Below are 22,124 nucleotides of genomic sequence, written 5' to 3' on the forward strand. Positions count from 1 at the left end.
GGACAGTCGCTACGCTACGGGTTATAGGAGCAGACTTTTGGTATCAAAGGGTGTAACTGGGCAATAACCCCGCCAAGCGTGGATGCAAGCTCAACAGTCTTGAATTCAGTTTTTAAGCTGCTTTTAAAGATTTAAAATATGTATTTGGAAACATGCGAATAGGAATTCGTGTTATATCCACTTCCGAGAACGTATTTTCTCCGTTGTCCTTGTAATTTACCATCGTCAAGTCCTACACAAAGTTCCGCACAGCAGGACGACATCAAACAAATTATCGAGACGGGGTTGCCAGACAACTTCCTCAACTGAATTAAGTTGAAAACAATCGTGTGCCATCGTTCCAGCAAAAATTCTACGACGAAGGAACTCCACCTAAAGACAATCCTGCATATGCGGTAAGGGAGTGCAGGGGAGTATGCTGTCGTGTGTCCGTCATGCTGGCTTTATGGTGTGATTTTCCTCATTTTCCTGCTCCCCACTGTCCCTGCCGACGGGGTTTTTGTCCAAAAGTTTTCCACACGCACTTTGGCTGCTCGAATTCACAGGAAAAGTTCTGTAACGCTATTCGTCCGGATTGAGGGAGCGGAAGTGGCTTTCCTTTGGTTTTGTCCATCTTTGTGCGACCTTGGCGGCCCCCTAGAGCCCGCGTTTTGATTTTGCGTCGCGCCTCCAATCAGGATTTAGCCAATGAGTCCGCAGAGGATTCCTCCGAGCTCATGGCTACGTACTCTGGGCATTAGTGCGGGATAAACAAGGTGTTGCATGTTATCCTGGCATCTGTAGGAGCCGAGACTTGTGTCCTTTTCTGTGCATGCTGTTTCTAAGCGCCGTGCAGGGCCTCGAAATTTTCGGTCGGAAGGCTCTCAAGGCGGTCAGTTGGGAACTTCTGTAAGTGGTTCCCAGATAAATAGACAACGCAGTGAAGTTGCGTGTCAGAATCGAACGAGCAACAGCTGCGGCAGGACTTACCCGAATTTATTGAAAAGCTCGCAGCGGTGAATCGTCGAGACCGTACAGACTTTCATATGGCGGAAAACTCAGTCCTATTCCGGCTGAGCAGCTGCTCGTGTTCACGCGCATTTCCACCGGGAAAGCTCCTTTGTTCCAAGTGATTCCATTTGTATTCGGTCGGTATTTGTGCAGTGAGTTGTTTTGCCGCACTTGTCGGTGCGAACAATATCCAGCCCATCCACTCATTGACAACGACCTCCACCCATTGACCACGACCACGGCCCCCTTCGCTTGTGGTCGCTTACAGTCCGTACACGTCCTGTAGCTCGCAGACGCAGGTGTAAATAAGTTTCCGAAAAGCTTGTCGGGTCGCGTTTTAATTTCTAATAGACATAGGCCCTTGGCTCCCGGACAATTTGTGCATATGAAAAAAACCGTATGTTCGCCAAGGACACCGTTGTCGATAGTACACACGGCGGAAAAGTGAAATTCTTATAAACGGAGCGATTCCTCGCGGGGGGAGCAGGGAACCATGTCAGTCAAGGTGAGTCCTTCGCATGCATAGAGACCTAGAGTTGTACGGACGATTCGAATTCGGTAGTATGGGGAGGGGAGAATTGTGTGAGCAACTACAGCCGCCTCACCGCCCCCATCGCTGATAATTGTGAGTGAACATCTGTTGGGGAAATTCACGAGAAAATCGTTGTGTTCGTGAGTTAGCCGTTTTGCGCGTTCCTCGTCAGTTTAGGGATGGATACAAATGTAGTGAATTGACCGTTTTGGTGGGCACACTGTAAAGCACACGATATCCGGCTGCGATTAGCAGCGAAGTATTTGGAAAGTGAAAAATAATCACCAATTCGTGATTGTGCATTTCGCAAGGTATGTAACGTCTAAAAGAAAGTATCTTAGTGCTCATCCTGGTCAGAGCAGCTCCTTAATATTTTTTTCGGTCATCTTACTAATCGCCGCTGGTTTCTATTTTTATTCCCGTCTGCTCCTCGGAAAGTATGAATATGTGCGGCTGGCAACCATTCCATCTGCAATAGTGGCGACTCCCTGCCAGGCGTGTTTTTATGGCCTTCCTTCCAAATCATTCCAGTCGCAACGTAGGGAGCATGCAGCCGACTTTTTTATAGTTGCCAAAAGAGAATAGGAAAACAAAACAAACTTTATTGGATTTCACAAAACAATAGCTTGCCCGACTTGTAACCGTCTGTAGTCTCCTTTTGTTATTGTTTACTGTTTACGATGCGGAAGTCACCTGTTTACTAGTTATAATGTTTTCGGGTAAAGTGGGACGTAAAGAGGAATTCATATTCCGTACATTTGATATCCTTTTAGCATTTATACAGGGAAGTTGTCACTGTGTTTATTAGTGGCAGCTGAGGCATTGCGCCAAAGGGGAAGCGGAAATGTCATGTGAAACTGATAGGGTTTTTCGAATCTATATTTTTTGAGTTCTTGTAGACTTTAACACGTTGACTGCCAACTACGAGATAACTCGTAGATTGCGATCTTTTTTAGGACGCCAACTACGAGTTATCTCGTCCTATGTTTACTTACCATTTTTGTGCATTTACGATTAAACTCGTAATATATCAGTGCTAATATACAGTCACTCAAAGTGAAAATGATCCACCCATTGAAAATGACTTTAGTCGAGTTAGATTAAAGTATAGTTAATACAAATGAATTTATTTCAACGTAATAATAATTCTTGATATGTTAGTAATAAATACTCAAGATATATTTGAAATTAGTGTATTTTCTTTGCAGTTACTTGTTAATATTTGTCATTGGTCCGAATATGGGGTCAAAGTGAAAATGATCCAGGCAACTTATTCCAATAAACTTGGTACTAAACTTTTGTGATGTACTGTTAAAATGCGTAGCTGTGCAACTGTGCAGTTGACTATAGCCCTTCGCTGAGTGCAGTCATCAGTTACATTTCTATTTCGGCAAGTTTTCTAGTGAAATGGGTCGACACACGACGTACGAAGAGCGGGAGGTAGTGATCCATCATTTTATGCTTGGAAAAAGTAAAAGAGCGATAGCGAATATTGTTAATAAAAGTCCTTCAACTGTACAACATGTAATTGAGCGATTTAGAGAAAATCGCATCGGTAATAAAGTTCGTATAAGTCCTAAAAAGGCTTTTTCCGAGCGTGACGAACGATGGATTTTAAATTTGGTTCGAGACAATCCTAAAATAAGTGCACCAAAAATACGTGTAGAAGTTGAAAAGCATTTAGGTATCAAGGTCTGCGACGAAACAATCCGAATCGTTTTGAGAAATCATGGATTTAACAACAGAGCCCCTCGAATAAAGCCGTTAATTAGTCCAAAAAATAAGCAACGCCGGCTAGAATTTGCAAATCGTTACTATTCACACGGTCCAGAATTCTGGAACAACGTTATCTTTGCAGATGAGAGCAAATTTAATGTTTTTGGATCCGACGGAAAAGTTCGAGTATGGAGAAAGGAGAATGAAGAGTTAAATTTGAAAAATTTACAAGCGAGCGTAAAACATGGGGGCGGTTCAGTAATGGTTTGGGGTTGCATGGCAGCCAATGGGGTCGGGAATATTTATGTCATAGACGGCAATATGGACAAATTTATGTACCTTCAAATTCTAAAGGACAATTTACATGCCAGTGCCAGAAATTTGGATCTTGAAGGGAATTTCCAGTTTTACCAAGATAACGACCTCAAACACAAATCGTTTCTCATTCGCGAATGGATGCTCTACAATTGTCCTAAGGTTATCGAAACTCCACCACAATCACCAGATCTGAATGTTATCGAGCATTTGTGGGACTTTCTAGACGATCGAATCAGGCAACATAGAATATCTAGCCGAAATCACTTAAAGCAGGTTATTTTGGAGGAATGGGCAAAAATTCCATCAGAATTCACAAAAAAACTTGTTGAGTCAATGCCAAGAAGACTGTCAGCTGTTAGGGTGGCTAAAGGGCTTCATACTAAATATTAATTAGCTAAAAAAAAATTTTGAATTTACTTTGTTTTTGCCTTTTTTATTTTAATGGATCATTTTCACTTTGACTAGGAATTATGCATTTTTATGTTTATGTTATTATATTTATAAATGAAATAAATTTTTTATTTTTTACAAACTTAAAAGTAAACGAGTTCATCTTAAGCAACATTTTTTTATTTATAGTAGTTCATGATTTACTTATTTTCAATCAGTACAACACATTTTAACTGCTTTATACCGGGTGGATCATTTTGACTTTGAGTCACTGTAGATAGATGGCTTCTAGGAAAAGAACAAAAAATCAATGCTAGCTTGCACGAACAGAAAATTTATTTAGAAACTAACAAAAAATATAATTATAAATATTAATTGAAATTCAAGAGGTTGCATAATATTTTATTGTTTTTTGTGTAAATTCTTAAAACAATTTTCCACACAAAGGGCTGGCTTCTCTTTGCAGACTGAACAGAAATAACGCGTTTCTCGGCGTTTTTTTGCTTGGGTACATATACGACAAGGCTTTGTTGGGCGCTCTTTTTAAGGTTTTGTGTGAAACAAAACCTTATTAGAATCGATTCGATGTCTGTCTGTCCGTCTGTCTGTCTGTCTGTCTGTCTTTTTTTTTTTTTTTTGTTGAGGAGGTGGAAATCTTCAAAAAGACACTGGTCTGGACACACCAGCGTGTGGGATTTTTACCCACTAAAACCACCCCCGACTCCCTCCCTGCCCCGCGGAACCACCATAAGGTATTACATCACGGGGCGGAGTCAGCTCACTCTAGCTTTGTCACCTTTCTTCTATACGTGGCGCACGTGACCGCCTTTTTCTCCTCTCCTCTGCTTTTCGCAGTTTATTTTGGATAGATGCGATCATGGAGTTTACCGCATCCCAATTCTCTTGATGTGCTAGCATTTTCGGCACCAGATTTTCTGGTACCAGCACCTCCCCTAGAGTCTCCTCTAGATTCCTCCTTTCTTCCACAAATCTCGGACAGTGGAAGAATACATGCTCTGGGTCCTCTGGGACTCCATTGCAATTTGGACAATCGGGTGAGGTCTCCAATTTAAACCTGTGAAGGTATTGGAGGTATCCTCCGTACCCCGTGAGAAACTGGGTGAGATTATAATTAATCTCACCGTGTCGTCTCTCCAACCACTCCTTGATGGCAAGAATGAGCCTGTGCGTCCACCGGCCCTTTCCCGAGCGTTCCCACCGCTCTTGCCATCTTTTTATGGATCTCTCCCTTTCAGTCTTCCTCGTCTGCGATGAGGAAGAGGTTGGCTTTGCATTGTATACGTTCGCCATCTCATCTGCCAAGATGTCAATCGGCATCATTCCAGAGATGACGAATGCTGCATCATCTGAGACAGTCCTGAAGGCAGAGCATACCCTTAGGGCTGTCCTCCTGTAGACTGAACTCAGTTTGGTAGCGTTCCCTGACATCCACAACGCCTCCCTCCAAACTGGGGTTGCATAGAGCATGATCGAGGTCACCACCCTGGCTATAAGCAACCTAGAGGTATGCCGTGGCCCTCCAATGTTCGGCATCATCCTTGCCAGGGCCATACTTGCAGTGGATGATTTGTCGCAAACATACCGCACATGTTGCTTATAGCTAAGCTTCCTGTCTATCACCACTCCCAAGTATTTGATTGTCGGCTTGGAAGTGACGATATGATTCCCGATTCTAATACAGGCGTAATCTCTCTTCCGGCGCTTAGTGATGAGGACCGCTTCCGTTTTTTCCTCCGCAAGTGTCAGACCAAAGCTCTTTAGCCAACTTTTAACAGCACCGATTGCCTCACTTGAGTATAACTCAGCATCTTCGAGATGCTTTGCGACAACAACCAGCGCTATGTCGTCAGCGTAACCCACCACTGTGGCTTCCCCCGGAAGGGGAAGATTAAATACATCGTTGTACATGATGTTCCACAGTAGTGGGCCCAATACGGAGCCCTGTGGGACACCCGCGGAAACAACGTACTCCTGGGGTCCGTCATCGGTGTCATACCAGAGCCTCCTTTCAGTTAAATAACTATCGACGATAGCAGCGAGATAGGCGGGAATACCAACCTTCGCTAAAGATTTCCGTATTAGATTCCAATTGGCCGAATTGAATGCATTTTTCACATCCAGGGTTACTACCGCGCAATATTTGCTGGTACTACCCTTTCCGTGAATTGCATCTTCGGCCAAGCCAGTAACCAATTTGATGGCATCAATGGTTGATCTGGCTTTACGGAACCCATACTGCCGATCCGAAAGGCCGCCTTGGCTCTCAACAACCGGGAGTAATCTATTGTAGATTACCCGCTCTAGCATTTTCCCCACCGTGTCCAGGAGACATATGGGTCGATATGACGATGGTTCACCTGGAGGTTTACCTGGTTTAGGCAGAAGTACCAACTTCTGCCGCTTCCATGCCACTGGAAATATCCCCTCGGACATGCACGCTTCGAACAACTCAGCGAACATGTCCGGTCTGGATTTCACGGCAAGCTTAAGGGCCTTATTCGGTACTCCGTCCAGGCCCGGCGCTTTGTTGTCTCCTATTCTACCGCAGATATCCAACAGCTCGTCTCTGGTGACTGGCGGAATTGCCGCCACATTCAGAGGTGGTTGAAATGTGTCGGTGCTCTCCTCTTGCTGGGGGAATAACCCCTGGATGATTTTTAGCAAGAGGGTGGGGCACGTGATCTGCGGAGATGAACGGCCTCTGAATCGTCCCATCACGATTCTGTAGGCATTCCCCCACGGGTTTATGTTCGCTTCTGAGCAGAGCTCCTTAAAGCACTCCCTCTTGCTTCGCTGGATGGCGAGCTTGAGGTTTTTGTGGGCTGCCTTATAGGCGCGCTCCTTTTGTCCCTGTTCGACTCTACCTACCGCCCTCTGAGCCACTCTTCTGGCTCGGTGGCAGGCTGATCGAAAGCCGGTCAGTTCATCATTCCACCAGTAGTTTGGTCTTCTGCTGGGGAATGAACACCTTCTAGGCATGGACGCGTCACACGCTTTGGCAATGCATTGAGCCAGATGGACGGCTCTTTCCGTAGAGGTGCCTGCTTTATCAGGCTGATCTAACCACACCTCTATGAAGGTCTCCTCATCCAAAGATTTTGCAGACCAGCCTGAAATCTTTCTCGGTTTCGGGCATGATAGTTCTTTGGCCTGTGGCTCGACACATGTCTCAAAGAAGATTCCCTGGTGATCGCTGTGGGTGTAGCGTTCACTGACGCACCAGGACATACCACGCGCCAGCGAAGGGCTGACAAAGGTCAGGTCTACAACCGAGCCTGACCCCCCTTTCTGGAAGGTGTTTACAGCACCTTCGTTGGCCAAAACTATGTCCATCTGCGCAAAAGCTTCTAATAAACTGCGCCCCCTAGCATTTGATTCCCTACTACCCCACTCTAGGGCCCAAGCATTGAAATCACCAGCAATCACCTTTGGACTACGTCCCCTCGCGTCGAGAACAAGATTATCAAGCATTTGCTCGAATTCAGACAGTGTCAAACTTGGCGGGGCGTAGCAGCTGTATACATATACACCACTTATTTTCGCCCACACGAAGCCACTGCCTGCTTGACTTGCAGTACATTGTATGGCCTGTCAACCGCAAGCCCATATCGCCGCGCCCCCAGTCGAATCTTTGACCCATATGCCACCGTGACGGTGTCTATACGGTTCGCTTATGATGGCGATTTCCATCTCAGATTCGAACGTGGCCTGCTCCAGTAAATCCTGAGCGACCCTGCAATTATTGAGGTTTATTTGGATAAACCTCATTTTCTCATTGCAGTGAGCGCCTTCCTAAATTCCGGACATTTACCACTTCCGGCAATATGCCGGTTATCTTGTCCCTCTTTTACTTCGCACAATAGGCATTTGGGGTCCCTATTGCACTCTCTGGCAATATGACCTTTCTCCCCACACCTTCTGCATCGATCGGATCGATCAATGCTGCTGGTGCATGCCTTCGCGAAGTGCCCAAACATAAGACATTTAAAGCACCTCTTCAGTGAAATTTGTTCCCTTAAACGGCAAACAACCCATCCAATCCGAACCCTTCCGGCAGCCAACAGCATCTGTGCTGCCTCCGCTGGTGCTCGTATTGTGGCCGTTTGAGTACCACCATAGGCTTTTCGCAAGCCCACAACTGACTCCTCGGTGAGTTCTTTCAACTTGAATTGCTCCTTCAGAGCAGTGCAAATTTCTTCTTTCGATGTTACTTCATCGAGATCCTTACATTGTATATAGATCTCATGTTTTTGGGCACGCACTGCGGCATTCTCCCCAAGTGAGTTTTTCACTTGAGTGCGAAAGTCATCAGTTTTGCCCACGCTGGATCTTTTCAGCTCGAACATGAGATCCCCTTTCTGGGTTCTTCGGATTCGGTTTACATTTCCGCTCAGATCTTTCAGGTCGGGATCCGCTTTGACCTTTTTGAGTATCTCCGCGTAGGACAGATTGCCCTTACTGGAGATAACAATTACATCTGGACGAATTCGCACTTTTGCTTTTCGTTCCGCTTTTTTGTTGGTCCATCCATCTTTTTCGCTGGTCTTGGGCTTCACAACGCTGGTCGAGTTTCCTATATTCGCTGTACGGTTTCCTCCTTCTGTCCTGTTGGTGTTGGTTTTCAGGATGTCCTGTCCTCCTTTTTTTCTCTTAGGCGCCTGCTGATTATTTACAGGATCCCCCTCTTTTTCACGTACTCGCTTATTTCGCTGGAATTGGATGGTAGTACGGTTAGGCGTCACTTGGGTCGCTTGTGATACTGTTGGCACAGCGGGGTTCGGCGTGTCCTTATTATTCTTTTCCTCCTGTGATCTATTGTAGAGCACTTTAATAGCCCTCACCATATTCTTTATGGCTTGGTGCACGTTGTGCTTGTCCTTGATAAACTCGGACAGCTCAACTATTTTTGCCCCAAGCTGGGTGAAGGGTAATTCCTCCAGATCAGGACTCTGTTCCCTATAAGTCCCGGCAGGGTTACCCCTTTTACACGGTCCTTCACTTTTGGCGTTTGTTGACCTTGCCTGTACTTTGTCCTTCATCGTCTTTGGCATTGGTGGAAATCTCAAAGTTGATGAGCTTCTTTTGAATGGATCCTTATCTTGTTCCTGGAGCACCTCTTGCTGTCGCGCATCTTGAACATATGCGGTGGGTGTTACAGTTTTTGTCGTCCAACGATCCATCTTCAGTTCATCCTTGGTTGTTCTTGCTACTGGTGTTCTCGGTAAGGTCGTACTTCGCTTGAACACTTCCTTCTCCAGATCCAAATCACTTGTAACATTATATGCCAAGGTGGCCAAGTTGTCCACCACCGAGGCACTGTCTGTCTGTCTGTCTGTCTGTCTGTCACAGCCGATTTATTCGGAAACGGCTGGACCGATTGTCACGAAAATTGGTATAAGTATGTGATCTGCCGTTCCCTTTACATGCAGAAACTGACGCTATTTTGTGTTAAGTTTAAGGGAGGGCTCCCCATACATATGAAAGGAGGGTGCAAAATTTTTTTTTACAGAATGTAGCCATGTGGGGTATCAAATGAAAGGTCTCAATTAGTACTTTTCGAAACTGGTTCAATATTTAATATTGGGGGAAGTATAGGGGAGTGAGGGCTCCAAATATGACCATCAAAAAGTGTAACAGGTCTCGTTCTCAGAACCTATCCAACTGAAAAATCTGAAAAAAATCACAGTGGTGCATCTCTACAAAATCTAGGCCTCAAAATATATCCGGTTCCGATATCTGCACAAATAAAGTTAATAATAGTATATTTCCACATTTTAGAAATTTACCCGGCACCCCCCTTATGTTCATCCCAGAAGTACAAAATTTGGCATGCATATAATGAAGAACATAGTGCACAGTTTGGTCAAGTTTGAAGAAAATCCAATTATTATTAACAAAGTTATAGGGGGTAAAACTGTACCATGTTTTGTGAATTTCGGGCACTCTACAACCCGCATGACGTCATCATCACATATCATTTCGTCAATACCACAACGAAATGAGTTGTTATGGATGGGGTCGCAAAGAATTATTTTGTTTTAGTTTTTTAATCATTTGTATGTGAATATCAATTACTGCAACCAGACATGTGTGTATGTAGGTATATAGTATATGCGTGCTAATGAACTTTGCGGGTAGTACCTAATTCAGATAGATATAAGAAGTAAATCGGAAATATGGGTACGATCAATTGATATACGTGCATATATGTGTACAGTATTCGGAAATAGGCAGTTTGTTTGTTTAGGGTGAGCGTAATATCTATGGCTGTAATATATACGTATGTCTCGTAGTTTGGAAAAATATGAAGGATTATGTTGGATTTGTAGCTATATACGGATAGGAAAATGTGTGTTGAAATTGCTAACATAAGATGAACACAAAACCTTTATACCCGAAGCGCGAGCTTCCGGTATTCCGACTTGTTTTCAGTAGGTGGCAAACTCTCTAAATAATGTAGCTCTTGCAATTTAATTTTTTTTGAAACTGGTTGAATTTCTTCACCAATCAACGCGATGAGGAATTCTTCTCTGTACTTTATTAGTTTTACGTTAGAAGAAGTAACTTTTTGAAACATTTTGTGAGCATTGTGTATATATATCTCTATAATATGTAATGAAACCTTTTTGGGCCATCTAATACTCTTTCTTAGAGATGAGTAGTATGAAAGCATTTGGTCTGATCGGTCTATGCCAGACATTCCATTATTGTAATCTCGTATTATATTCGGTTTCATAGAAATTTTTCCATTGCGATTACAGACCTCTACCATTTCAACAGCATGCATGTTTGAAATGCTAAGGACATCTCGTTTGTCCTTCCATTTGCATACAGTGACGGGTCCATTTTGCTGCCAAATACACTCCCCTTTTTTCAGCTTGCGATTTACCACATCTCTGGGATTTCCTTTTCTATTACTTCGTAGGGTTCCACACACATAAGTTTTTCGTGTAGTTAGCAGTTTTGTAAGAGTAACAGAATTATAAAAATTATCCATGTACACTGCGTATCCCTTATCCAGATAGTCCTCCAGTAAATGTAAAACAACGTCAGCAGTGTGCCCTACTTTATTATCAGTTTCCCCACATTTTCCGCTATAAATCTTTATTTTCATGACAAGACCGTCGGACTCACATAGCTCATACAGTTTGATACCATATTTGTGTTTTTTATTTTTTATATATTGGCGGAAAAGCAATCTTCCTCGCCATAGCATCATGGATTCGTCAATACAAATATTTCTATCTGGTACATAGCTTTCACGCATAACATGATTGAAATGATTTAGTATCGGTCTCACCTTGTATAATCTGTCGGCAGATGGTATTGAGTTATCAACCAAATGAAAATAACGCAGTATCAACTGGAATCGATTTCGACTCATATGTGAGCGCCAAAAGTTTGCATTATATATAATAGCTTGTTTGTGCTCCAGTAATGTTCGATTGATGGAAAAGTGCAAGGTCCCATTTGCAACTAAAGTCCAATAAAAACTTTCATCTCTGCAGCACTGACGTCTTTCCACTGTGATAACCTGTTATTTTTTTTTTATTACTTTGCGTTTTTCCATTTCTTGCGCAGCATATAAATTAGTTTGTTCCACCAGTAATGCAAGAAATTCATCCGAAAAAAATAAGTCCACCAGCGTATGTACCGTAAAATTTGCCGTATCCAATTTCACACCAATATTTTCTTGGAAAATAAATAATTCAGAATTTTGTTGAATTTCTGTCCAAAAATAATCATTCGCATTTGATGTTGTTGTTTGAGAATCATCGTTATTATCCTCAGGTTCAGGATCAATTTCACATTCGGAGACGACCATATCTTCACTATCATTTGAATTATCAGAAGGTTCATAATCACTACTATCGTTATCATCCTCATCAAACATCTCGTCAAATTCTGAATCACTGAGATCTGCATAATACTCCATTTCATTTTGAGTCAGTGGTCTTTTCTTTTCCATATTGGGTTCTTGATAATTTAATTATAACAATAATTACAAAACAAAACACTCAAGAGGAACGTAAATGTGATGTACTCGACAAGTTCTGCAGCACTACTGATGAAATAGATGAAATATGCACGCGTATCTATGATTCAGAGATTAGAGAAGCGACAGGTAGAAACGTGTCTGTGCACGAATTATCTCGTAGTTGGCTTCCGCGAAGAGATTTCTGTTCCACAAGCCAACTACGAGATAATTCGTATGCCCTTTTTTTTATGAAAAAAGCAACAAAAAAATTTTTTTTATGATACCTACGTACTAGAATTTGAGTTTTTAATAATATAATGTGATAAAATCAAATTGCCATTTTTGGCCAGATTTCTGAAAATTGCCTTGGCAGTCAACGTGTTAACATATTTTTGCATAAAGTTATTTGTACAATCAGCGTTAAAAGAAAATAATGTAATGTAAAAATGTAGTTCTAATAAGCACGTGTCAAAGGGAAGTATAAACTTTATGTATAAGGACGTTTCAGTGCCGTATGCAACAACAGACATTAATTTTGGCCGATTGAAAGTGCAAATCAAAATAAATTTGTATAATTAAAAAAAATACAATTGAAATTAAAATAAATGGTGTCAGACATTTTAAGGGGAAAAGTGTGCGAAAAATTCAAGTGAAACACTTAAAATTGAAAACCCCATAAAAAGCGTATTTGTGATCATTGAAATCAATTTCACTAAACTACATATTATAGACTACTACTCAACCCTCTAAACAAAGTCTGGACACCAAAGGCAGTAAGTCCCGTGTTGCTTGGTGCAAGAGTGTGTGCTTATCAATTTTGTTACTAAATTTTATTTGTTTCTCTGCATCGCGATATGACTCCATTCACAAGTTGGAATACCGGAGGCTGGACGCTTCGGGTATGGAGGTTTCGCGTTCGCCTTATGTGAGAAATTCACGTTTTGCCATTCTCGTATACATACAATTGAAAATATTCTTTAATATATATATGTATTTCCAAACTCCCACCGCGGGATTTTATCCACAACCTGACGGTCATGGTATCGCTCATAGATTTCGTCGTTATATAGGCTACGGAATCGTCGATCCTCATGTAAGGGACCAAAAATTCTTCGAAGAATCTTCTCTCGAAGGCGGCCAAGAGTTCGCAATTTTTTTGCTAAGAACCCAAGTCTCCGAGGAATACATGGGGGCTGGCAAGATCATTGTCTTGTACAGTGAGTCCTTGAGGGTTTTACGTGAGCACCTGTCTGGGCGACTTAATCCCACGGTCTTCTTAAGACACGAATTCATTTTGTAGCCACAATCAGAGCCCCGCTGTGACAAGCAGTACATGGCTTAGCATTCATACTGGTGAATGCAAGACCTACCTAAATCTCTACCGAACTAAGGAGTACGGCACTCGTGTTGAAACGCAACACCACGCCGAGGCCCGAAGGTTTCTTCTCGCTTGGGCATAACAAACAACCCCCATGAAACTCTTACTAGGAGGCCAACCGTAAATAACCGAGCTCTACTCACATACAACGGGAGTTCATCCGAAGTATGAGAGTCCAGGGGGGTCTTGGTTCCCATGGTACCAGTATACCCCTGGTGAAGTTTCGTGACCAATTTGCCACTTCAAATAAGTCCCCGTACAGACTCGGGTCTGATCGCCCGGATTAGGCCTTTGGAGCATTCGCCTACTGCATCACGGCCGGCAAGCCAAAGTGATTACAGCGTCTCCCGGTGCCACCACTATGGAGGTTCTCTTCGGTCACTTGGTTTTGGTTTGGCCGACAGGGTTGCCGCCTCTTCTTCCTCACCGCCACCTCTGAACACTCATTGTCTTGTACAGTAAGAGCTTCGACCCTATGAGACGTTTCGAGCGGAACAGTTTTTGTAAGCTGAAATAGGTTCTGTTGGTAGCCAACAACCGTGCGCGGATTTTGTCGTCATCATCATCAATGGCGCAACAACCGGTATACGGTCTAGGCGCCTGCCTTAATAAGGAACTCCAGACATCCCGGTTTTGCGCCGAGTTCCACCAATTCGATATCTCTAAAAGTTGTCTGGCGCCCTGGCCTACGCCATCGCTCCATCTCAGGCAGGGTCCCGGGTGACCCGCCCACCGTAACCCATTGAGCCGGATTTTATCCACAACCTGACGGTCATGATATCACTCATAGATTTCGTCGTTATGTAGACTACGGAATCGCCCATCCTCATGTAGGGGGCCAAAAATTCTTCGGAGGATTCTTCTCTCGAACGCGGCCAAGAGTTCGCAATCTTTCCTGCTAAGAATCCAAGTCTCCGAGGAATACATAAGGACTGGCAAGATCATAGTCTTGTACAGTAAGAGCTTTGACCCTATTGTGAGACGTTTCGAGCGAAACAGTTTTTGTAAGCTGAAATAGGCTCTGTTAGCAGCCAACAACCATGCGGGGATTTCACCGTCATAACTGTTATCGATTGTGATTGGATAGGAGAAATTAACAACGGTCCCAAAGTTGTAGTCTTCTATATGTATTGTTCTCGTTTGGCCAATGCAATTTGATGTTTTTAGTTATTTTTTTGGCATTGACTTGCTACTTCGACTATAATAATGTGCAGCCGAAAAGCTCGCGCCGCCTGCTCAATTTTTTCCAAACCTTTATTATTTTCTTTGTTAGGCCAGGTACTTTTCAGACTACCCTTGTAATTTCCTCTTTCCCTTTTGGTCTCGACAGCATGAGCATCGAGGTGGCTTCATCCTGCTGACTTGTTGGTAAGACTTCTGTGCGTGATGTTTCCCATCTTTCAAATTGACCTCGTGGCAGGTTACGCGCTTTTCCGCCCTACGAATTTCGGCGAAAGAATCTGTAGCGAGGCAACTCGGCTGCGGTCAATTGGCGGACGTCAGAACGAACGCGGCGCTCTCGCTTTCTTTCAGTACCGTCTGCCTCCCGGAAAAAAGGCTTCAGCCGGCCCATGCAGATGCTCTTGGGCTTGCTTTTGACGTCTAGACTGAACGAGTGCTCCCCACCCTCGAGTACATTATAGGAGTCCTCAACTCATCCGGGCACATTCCATGTAATTCCGTTGAGCGAGATTCAACTGTTTTGAAAAGAAACCCAACGGTCGTGAACTTTAATTCACACTTTGGTGAGGAGCAGCGCCTACTGCTGGGTCTGCGAAATAATGCCTGGTGGTAAGTGGCCTTGGGCGAAAGTAGAACTTTACTATGCCCAAGAACCTTCGAGGGCCTTTGATCGTCTTTGGCAGCGGAAAGCTCGCACCTCGTCTGGGTCGGGTTGCTGTAAGGGTGATGGAATGACCCAAAAATTTCTCCTGATGCTGGATAAATTTCATATAGATGCATCACTGATTTTTTTTAGATTTTTCGGTTGGCTAAGTTCTGATAACAAGACCTGTTTCACTTTTTGGGGCACACATTTTGACCCCTATCTCCACTATATTTCACCCAATATCAGAAATAAGATCAGTTTCGCAAAGTACTATTCAAACACTTTAATTTGATACCTCAAATAACCATATTTTATGAAAAAAATTTACACCACCTGTTCGGGTGTATGGGGAACCCCATTCAAACATAAAATTGCGCCACCAACAGTTTTTCCATCGCTTGCCGCAGAGAGAAAATCTGATCTCTTGCTGATTTGCCCGGAGTGAAGCTTCTTTGGTATGGGCCAATGATGTTCTGGGCATATGGGACTACCCGACCTAGCAAGATAGAAGAGAATGTCTTATAGATAGTGCTCAGCAACATGATACCTCTATAATTGCTGTACTGTGTGATATCTGCTTTTTTATGTATGAAACAGGTAATGCCTCGTTGTCAGTCGTCAGGCATTGATTCGCTCTCCCACACCTTGAGCATCGGCTGATGAACCCCTTGGTATAATTAGTCGTCTCCATATCTAACCAATTCGGCTGCAATTCCATCGGTTTCTGTTGTGTTTTTCTATACTCGGTGGTGACACTATTTATCCGTCGTCTTCAGTTGGCGGAATCTCCAACTCGCCGATGTTGTGGTTGTTGAGCAGCTCATCAAAGTAGTAGTAGTAGTAGATCATTTGTTGATACTTTGTCTCCGGGGTATCTGTTAGCTGCGGATATTGCAGCATCCATTTCCCTCTTATAGGTGTTGCGGAGGGCTGTGCTGTGAATGGTTTTAGCGTTAACCCTCACCTGATTGTCAGAGGGGATTCTGGGAGATGTTGTTATTCGAGCTCGGAGCACCATGCCAACGAGATAGTGATCGGAGTTTATATTCGTCATCATCAACGGCGCAACAACCGGTATCCGGTCTAGGCCTGCCTTAATAAGGAACTGCAGACATCACCGTTTTGCGCCGAGGTCCACCAATTCGATATCACTAAAAGCTGTCTGACGTCCTGACCTACGCCATCGCTCCATCTCAGGTAGGATCTGCCTCGTCTTCCGGGCTGGATCATCCTCACCCATACGGATTAATTGACCCGCCCACCGCAACCTATTGAGCCGGATTTTATACACAACCTGACGGCCATGGTATCGCTCATAGATTTCGTCGTTATGTAGACGACGGAATCGTCCATCCTCATGTAAGGGGCCAAAAATTCTTCAGAGGTTCGCAATTTTTCTTGCTGAGAACCCAAGTCTCCGAGGAATACCTAAGGGGTGGCAAAGTTCATAGCCTTGTACAGTAAGAGTTTTGACCCTATGGTGACGCGTATGGTGGGGGAGAAGCTACAGCTTCTGAGCACTCAGGCCGTGTTGGCCCATTGTACTCGAATGCTATGGTGAGGCGCCTCGAGCGGAACAATTTTTATAAGCTGAAATAAGTTCTGTTGGCTGCCAGCAACCGTGCGCGGATTTCATCATCGTAGCTGTTAGCGGTTGTGATTTTCGACCCTAGATAGGAGAAATTATCAACGGTCTCAATGTTCTAGTCTCCTACCTTTATTCTTCCCGTTTGACCAATGCGGTTTGATGTTGTTGGTTAGTTGGTTTTTGGTGCTGACATTGCCACCATATATTTTGTCTTGCCTTCATTGATGTGCAGCCTAAGATCTGGTGCCCCCTGCTCGATCTGGATGAAGGCAGTATGTACGTCTCGAGTCGTTCTTCCCATGATGTCGATATCGTCAGCATAGGCCAGTAGTTGGGTGGACTTAACGTGGATTGTACCCCTCGCACGTACCTCAGCACCACGGACCACTTCCTCCAGGGCCAGATTAAAGAAGACCCATTATTGGGGATCCCCTTGTCATAGACCGTTGTTGATGTTGAATGGTCTTCAAAGTGATCCTGCTGCTTTTATCTGGCCGCACACATTGGTCTTATGGCCATGTACAGTTTTACCATGGCTTTGCTATCATAGGAGGCTTTAAAGTCGATGAAAAGATGGTGGAACTGATGTCCACATTCCAACAGTTTTTCCATCGCTTGTCGCAGAGAGAAAATCTGATCTATTGCTGATTTGCCTGGAGTGAGGCCTTTTTGGTATGGATCAATGATTTTATGGGCATATGGGGCTATTCGGCGTAGCAAGACTGCGAAGAATAGCTTCTAGATGGTACTCAGCAACATGATACCTCTATAATTGCTGCACTGCGTGATATCTCCCTTTTTATGTATGAGACAGATGATGCCTCTTTGCCAGTCGTCAGGCATTGATTCGCTGTCCCACACCTTAAGCACAAGTTGATGAACCAGTTGGCGTAATTGGACATATTTAACCAATTCGGCTGTAATTCCATCGGCTCCTGGCGACTTATAATTTTTAAGCCGATGAATTGCACGGACCTGTTTCTTCCATACTTGGAGTCAGTATTCGTATTGTTCAAAACCCAAAACCAAGCGTAAACCCACTAAGTTCAACTTCCGCAAAGCCAATTTTGACGGTCTGAACTCAGCTTTAGCGTCTTTGAACTGGGTACATTTATAAAGCAATTCATCGTGTGATCAAGCTTTTAACACCTTCTACGATATCCTCTCTGATCACCTCTCCTGTTATGTCCCTTCTTCCCCTCCCTGCCTACGTTCGTACCCAACTTGGTTCACAACGGAACTTCATATTAACATTGGCTTGAAACATACACTGCGGAAGAAGTTTCGGGCTTCTAAAAATGACGCCGACCTTGCTCACTTTAAGACTATACGATCTACTGTGAAGTCAATGGTCACAAAAGCGTACCTATTGAGCGTCGAAGCCGCCCTCGCCCGCGGTAACTTAAAACCCTTTTGGTCTCACGCTCGCAACTCTCGTAATCCAACTCAGTCTGTCCCTTCTTCTATCAGCTTCGCTGACTCCACTGCCAACTCCCCACAACAGCCCTGCGACCTCCTCTGCACCTACTTCTCTTCAGTGTTTTCTCCCTCGAGCCCTTCACCCTCTACACCTTTCATAACCACAGACTCTTCGGAATCACTAGCCATTCCTCTCCTTACGCCTTCCTTGGTTGAGTTCCTCATTGGTAACCTTGACCCCAATGTCGGACCTGGCTCCGATGGGCTTCCTAATCTCTTCCTCCTCAACTGTAGAAAACACATTCCCCCCCCCCCCCCCCCCCCCCCTGTGTATAATCTACAACCAAAGTCTAGATGAATGCTACTTTCCCCGTCTCTGGAAAGAGGCCCTAATCATTCCTATCCTCAAGAGCGGAGACCCTTCCCTTGCTGTGAACTACCGCCCCATTTCTCTTCTCTCCTCTTGTTCCAAAATCCTAGAAAGATACGTCAACGACTGGTTGACCGCGCACTTCGGTCACCTCATTGTCAAAGAGCGGCATGGTTTCGTGAAACATAGATCAACGGTTTCAAATCTTCTGGTCTTTACCAACTTTGTTGCTAAACGCTTGAATTCACGACGGTACATGCTGTTTATTCTGATTTCGCCAAAGCCTTTGACACCGTTGACCATAACATTCTCCTCTCTAAACTTTCATCACTAGACTTTCCTCCCTCAGTCATCTCCTGGCTTTCCTCCTATCTCTCAAACCGTTCCTGCAAAGTTTCTTTTCATGGTCACTCATCTGGTTCCTTCTCTCCTTCCTCTGGTGTTCCCCAAGGCTCTACACTTGGCCCCCTAATCTTCCTGTTTTTTTATCAATGACCTCGCCTCCAATCTCACCTGTCCGTATTTGCTTTACGCAGACGACCTTAAATTGTTTGCCTCTGTTTCGTCTCCATTGGACTGTGCTCTCTTACAATCCAATCTTGATAATTTAGCCCGTTGGTGTTCGGTCAACAAGCTAACACTGAATGTCAACAAATGCCATTGGATGCGTTATTCCCTTAAACCCTCCCCATCATCCTTTTCCTATTCTCTCAGTGGTCAACCTCTTTCACTACTGACCTCCTTCAAAGACCTGGGTGTAATATTCGACGATAAACTTCGTTTCAATTCCCACTTCGTTGACATCATCAATAGAGCTTCCAAAATGTCTGGTTTTATCCTACGTTCCTCGTCCGACTTTACCTCAATCCAGCCCTCCATAACACTCTTCAATTCTCTTGTCAAAAACATCCTTGAATATTGCTGTGTAGTCTGGTCCCCCTACCGTATCCGTGACGGTCGCGCTCTTGAAGCTGTACAACGCAAATTCACCCGGACCCTCTTTTATAAAAAGAACCTTTCACGGGTTGATTATCCGTCACGACTCCGCACCCTCAATCTCCCCTCCCTACAGCAACGCCGTATCTTCCTTGATATGGGTACTCTTTTCAAACTCTGCAATGGTCTAATGGACCAACTCGGATATTACTTTCCGTATCGCCTCGTCTCATAACACACGTAATGCGGACACTTTTGATGTACCCTTCGCCGAGCTCGAGATTTACTTTCACTCTCCGATCCGGAGGTTTTGCCGGTCCTACAATGCCCTGCAGCTTGGTTCCTTTGACTCTATGTCCCTCTCTAGCTTTAAGCGCAAAATATGCCATTTACTTGCTCCTCCCTCTGAGGACAATATGTAATAAAAAAAATTGCTTTCTGTGTACTGTCCTCATTAAATAAATAAATAAATAAATTCGTCCGTCGTCTTCAGTTGGTGGGACCTCCAACTCGCCTGTTGTCTCCCCCAGGCTTCCTTTTTCCGCCTGTGAAGTCGCTTCTTTAGCATAAAACCTGGGAAATGCCTGCTGAACCAACACCAACAGCTCTACTACCAAACCCTATCTCCACCTCCACGTGGTGACCGCTGGGAGCTCCTTCTTGACGAAAAGCTGCAGACGGAGAAGGATGAAGGCGAGTCTCCCGCGCCTAAAAACGGGACAAATTGTACCAACTGGTCCTCCAGGTTGGGGGTTGGGTAGGGCTGACAACCCTACACGGAAAACAACCTGTTACGAAGCCACAACAGGAGCCTCGGATAGGACGGATGTTAAAACGACGGACCCGGCAACGACAAAGGAACAACGATTTGCGCATTTTCTCATGGAACGTGCGCTCCCTGTACAGAGATGAAGCTGATAAGCAGCTAGCCGATACCCTGTCCCAATATAGAGCTGATGTAACAGCGTTGCAAGAGATGCGATGGACAGGGACCGGTTTCCTGGAGAAGAGCCACTACACCATATATTATAGCGGCCATCCAGTAAACCATGTGCTCGGAGTAGGTTTCTTAGTCAGCCAAAAAATGAAACCTGCTGTTATCGGCTTTGAAAGTATAAGCGAACGGCTATGCACTCTGCGCTTGCGAGGCAAGTTTAGAAATATAAGCCTCATAAACGTTCACGCCCCTACAGAGGAGACTGCAGAGTCGGAGAAGGATACCTTCTACGAGGCAGTAGAAAGAACCCTCGAAGCCTGTCCCAGATATGATATCAAAATCATACTTGGGGATTTTAACAGGCAAGTAGGGAAGGAGCCCGTATTCAGGCGATACGTTGGCTCCCATAGCTTACACGAAAAAACAAATGATAACGGACTGCGGACTATTCAATTAGCAGGGTCACACGAAATGGTTGTTGGAAGTACCTGGTTTGCGCGGAAAGCGGTCCACAAACATACGTGGGCCTCTCCAGACGGGACCACTTTCAACCAAATTGACCACGTGTTGATCGAACGCCGCCACCTCTCAGCCTTGATGAATGTCAGAACATATAGGGGGGCCAATATAGACTCGGATCACTATCTCGTTGGCATGGTGCTCCGAGCTCGAATAACAATACGACCTAGAATCCCCTCTGACAATCAGGTGAGAGTGAACACTGAAGCCATCCACAACACAACCCTCCGCGACACCTATAAGAGGGAAATGGATGCCGCAATAACTGCAGTCAATAGAGGACCTGGAGATGAAGCATCAACTAATGATCTTCACAACCACCTGAAGAACGTTATCATGGATACGGCCACAAATATACTTGGCCCCAGCCGCAAAAGGAGTCGGAACGGCTGGTTTGACGATGAATGTAAGCTAGCAACGGAACGGAAGAATGCCGCATACCGAGTAATGTTGCATTCTCAAAGAACGCGGGCACGCGCAGAGACTTATCACGAACTCCGTCGAGCGGAGAAGCGACTTCACAGACGGAAAAAGGAAGCCTGGGAGAACCAACAAGTCTGTGAACTAGAAAAGTACAGGGAGCAACCGCACCAGGCGCGGAAGTTTTACCAACAAGTCAGCAGGATGAAGCCTTATACACCTCGATGCTCATCCTGCCGAGACAAAGAGGGAAATCTGATTTCCGACAGAATGGGCATATTAGAGCGATGGGTTGAGTACTTTGATGAGCTACTGAACAACCAGAACATCGGCGAGTTGGAGGTCCCGCCAACTGAAGACGACGGACAAATACTGCCACCACCAAGTTTAGGAGAAACAGTCCGCGCAATTCATCGGCTAAAAAATCATAAGTCGCCAGGAGCCGATGGAATTACAGCCGAATTGGTTAAATATGGAGGCGACCAGTTACACCAAGTGGTTCATCACCTTGTGCTCAAGGTATGGGACAGCGAATCAATGCCTGACGATTGGCAGCGAGGCATAATCTGTCTCATACATAAAAAGGGAGATATCACACAGTGCAGCAATTATAGAGGTATCACGTTGCTGAGTACCATCTATAAGATATTCTCCACTATTTTGCTAGGCCGGATAGCCCCATACGCCCAGAACATCATTGGCCCATACCAAAGAGGCTTCACTCCAGGCAAATCAGCAACAGATCAGATTTTCTCTCTGCGGCAGGCGATGGAAAAACTGTTGG

The 22,124-nt window shown here is 44.5% G+C and overlaps 1 protein-coding gene across 2 annotated transcripts in view; it reads left to right on the forward strand.

The window, feature by feature from the left end:
* Positions 1–525: 525 nt before the first annotated feature.
* LOC119660903 (neprilysin-3) overlaps positions 526–22,124 on the forward strand; it is a 125,560-nt gene continuing 103,961 nt past the window's right edge. The window contains exon 1 of one of the 2 annotated variants that reach the window (XM_038069843.1): positions 526–1,495. In XM_038069843.1, the coding sequence (XP_037925771.1) occupies positions 1,484–1,495 (12 nt within the window). In that variant the 5' untranslated portion in view covers positions 526–1,483. The other variant, XM_038069844.1, reaches the window with a different exon arrangement.

Source organism: Hermetia illucens, chromosome 7, assembly GCF_905115235.1.
Source record: "Hermetia illucens chromosome 7, iHerIll2.2.curated.20191125, whole genome shotgun sequence".
NCBI lineage: Eukaryota > Metazoa > Arthropoda > Insecta > Diptera > Stratiomyidae > Hermetia > Hermetia illucens.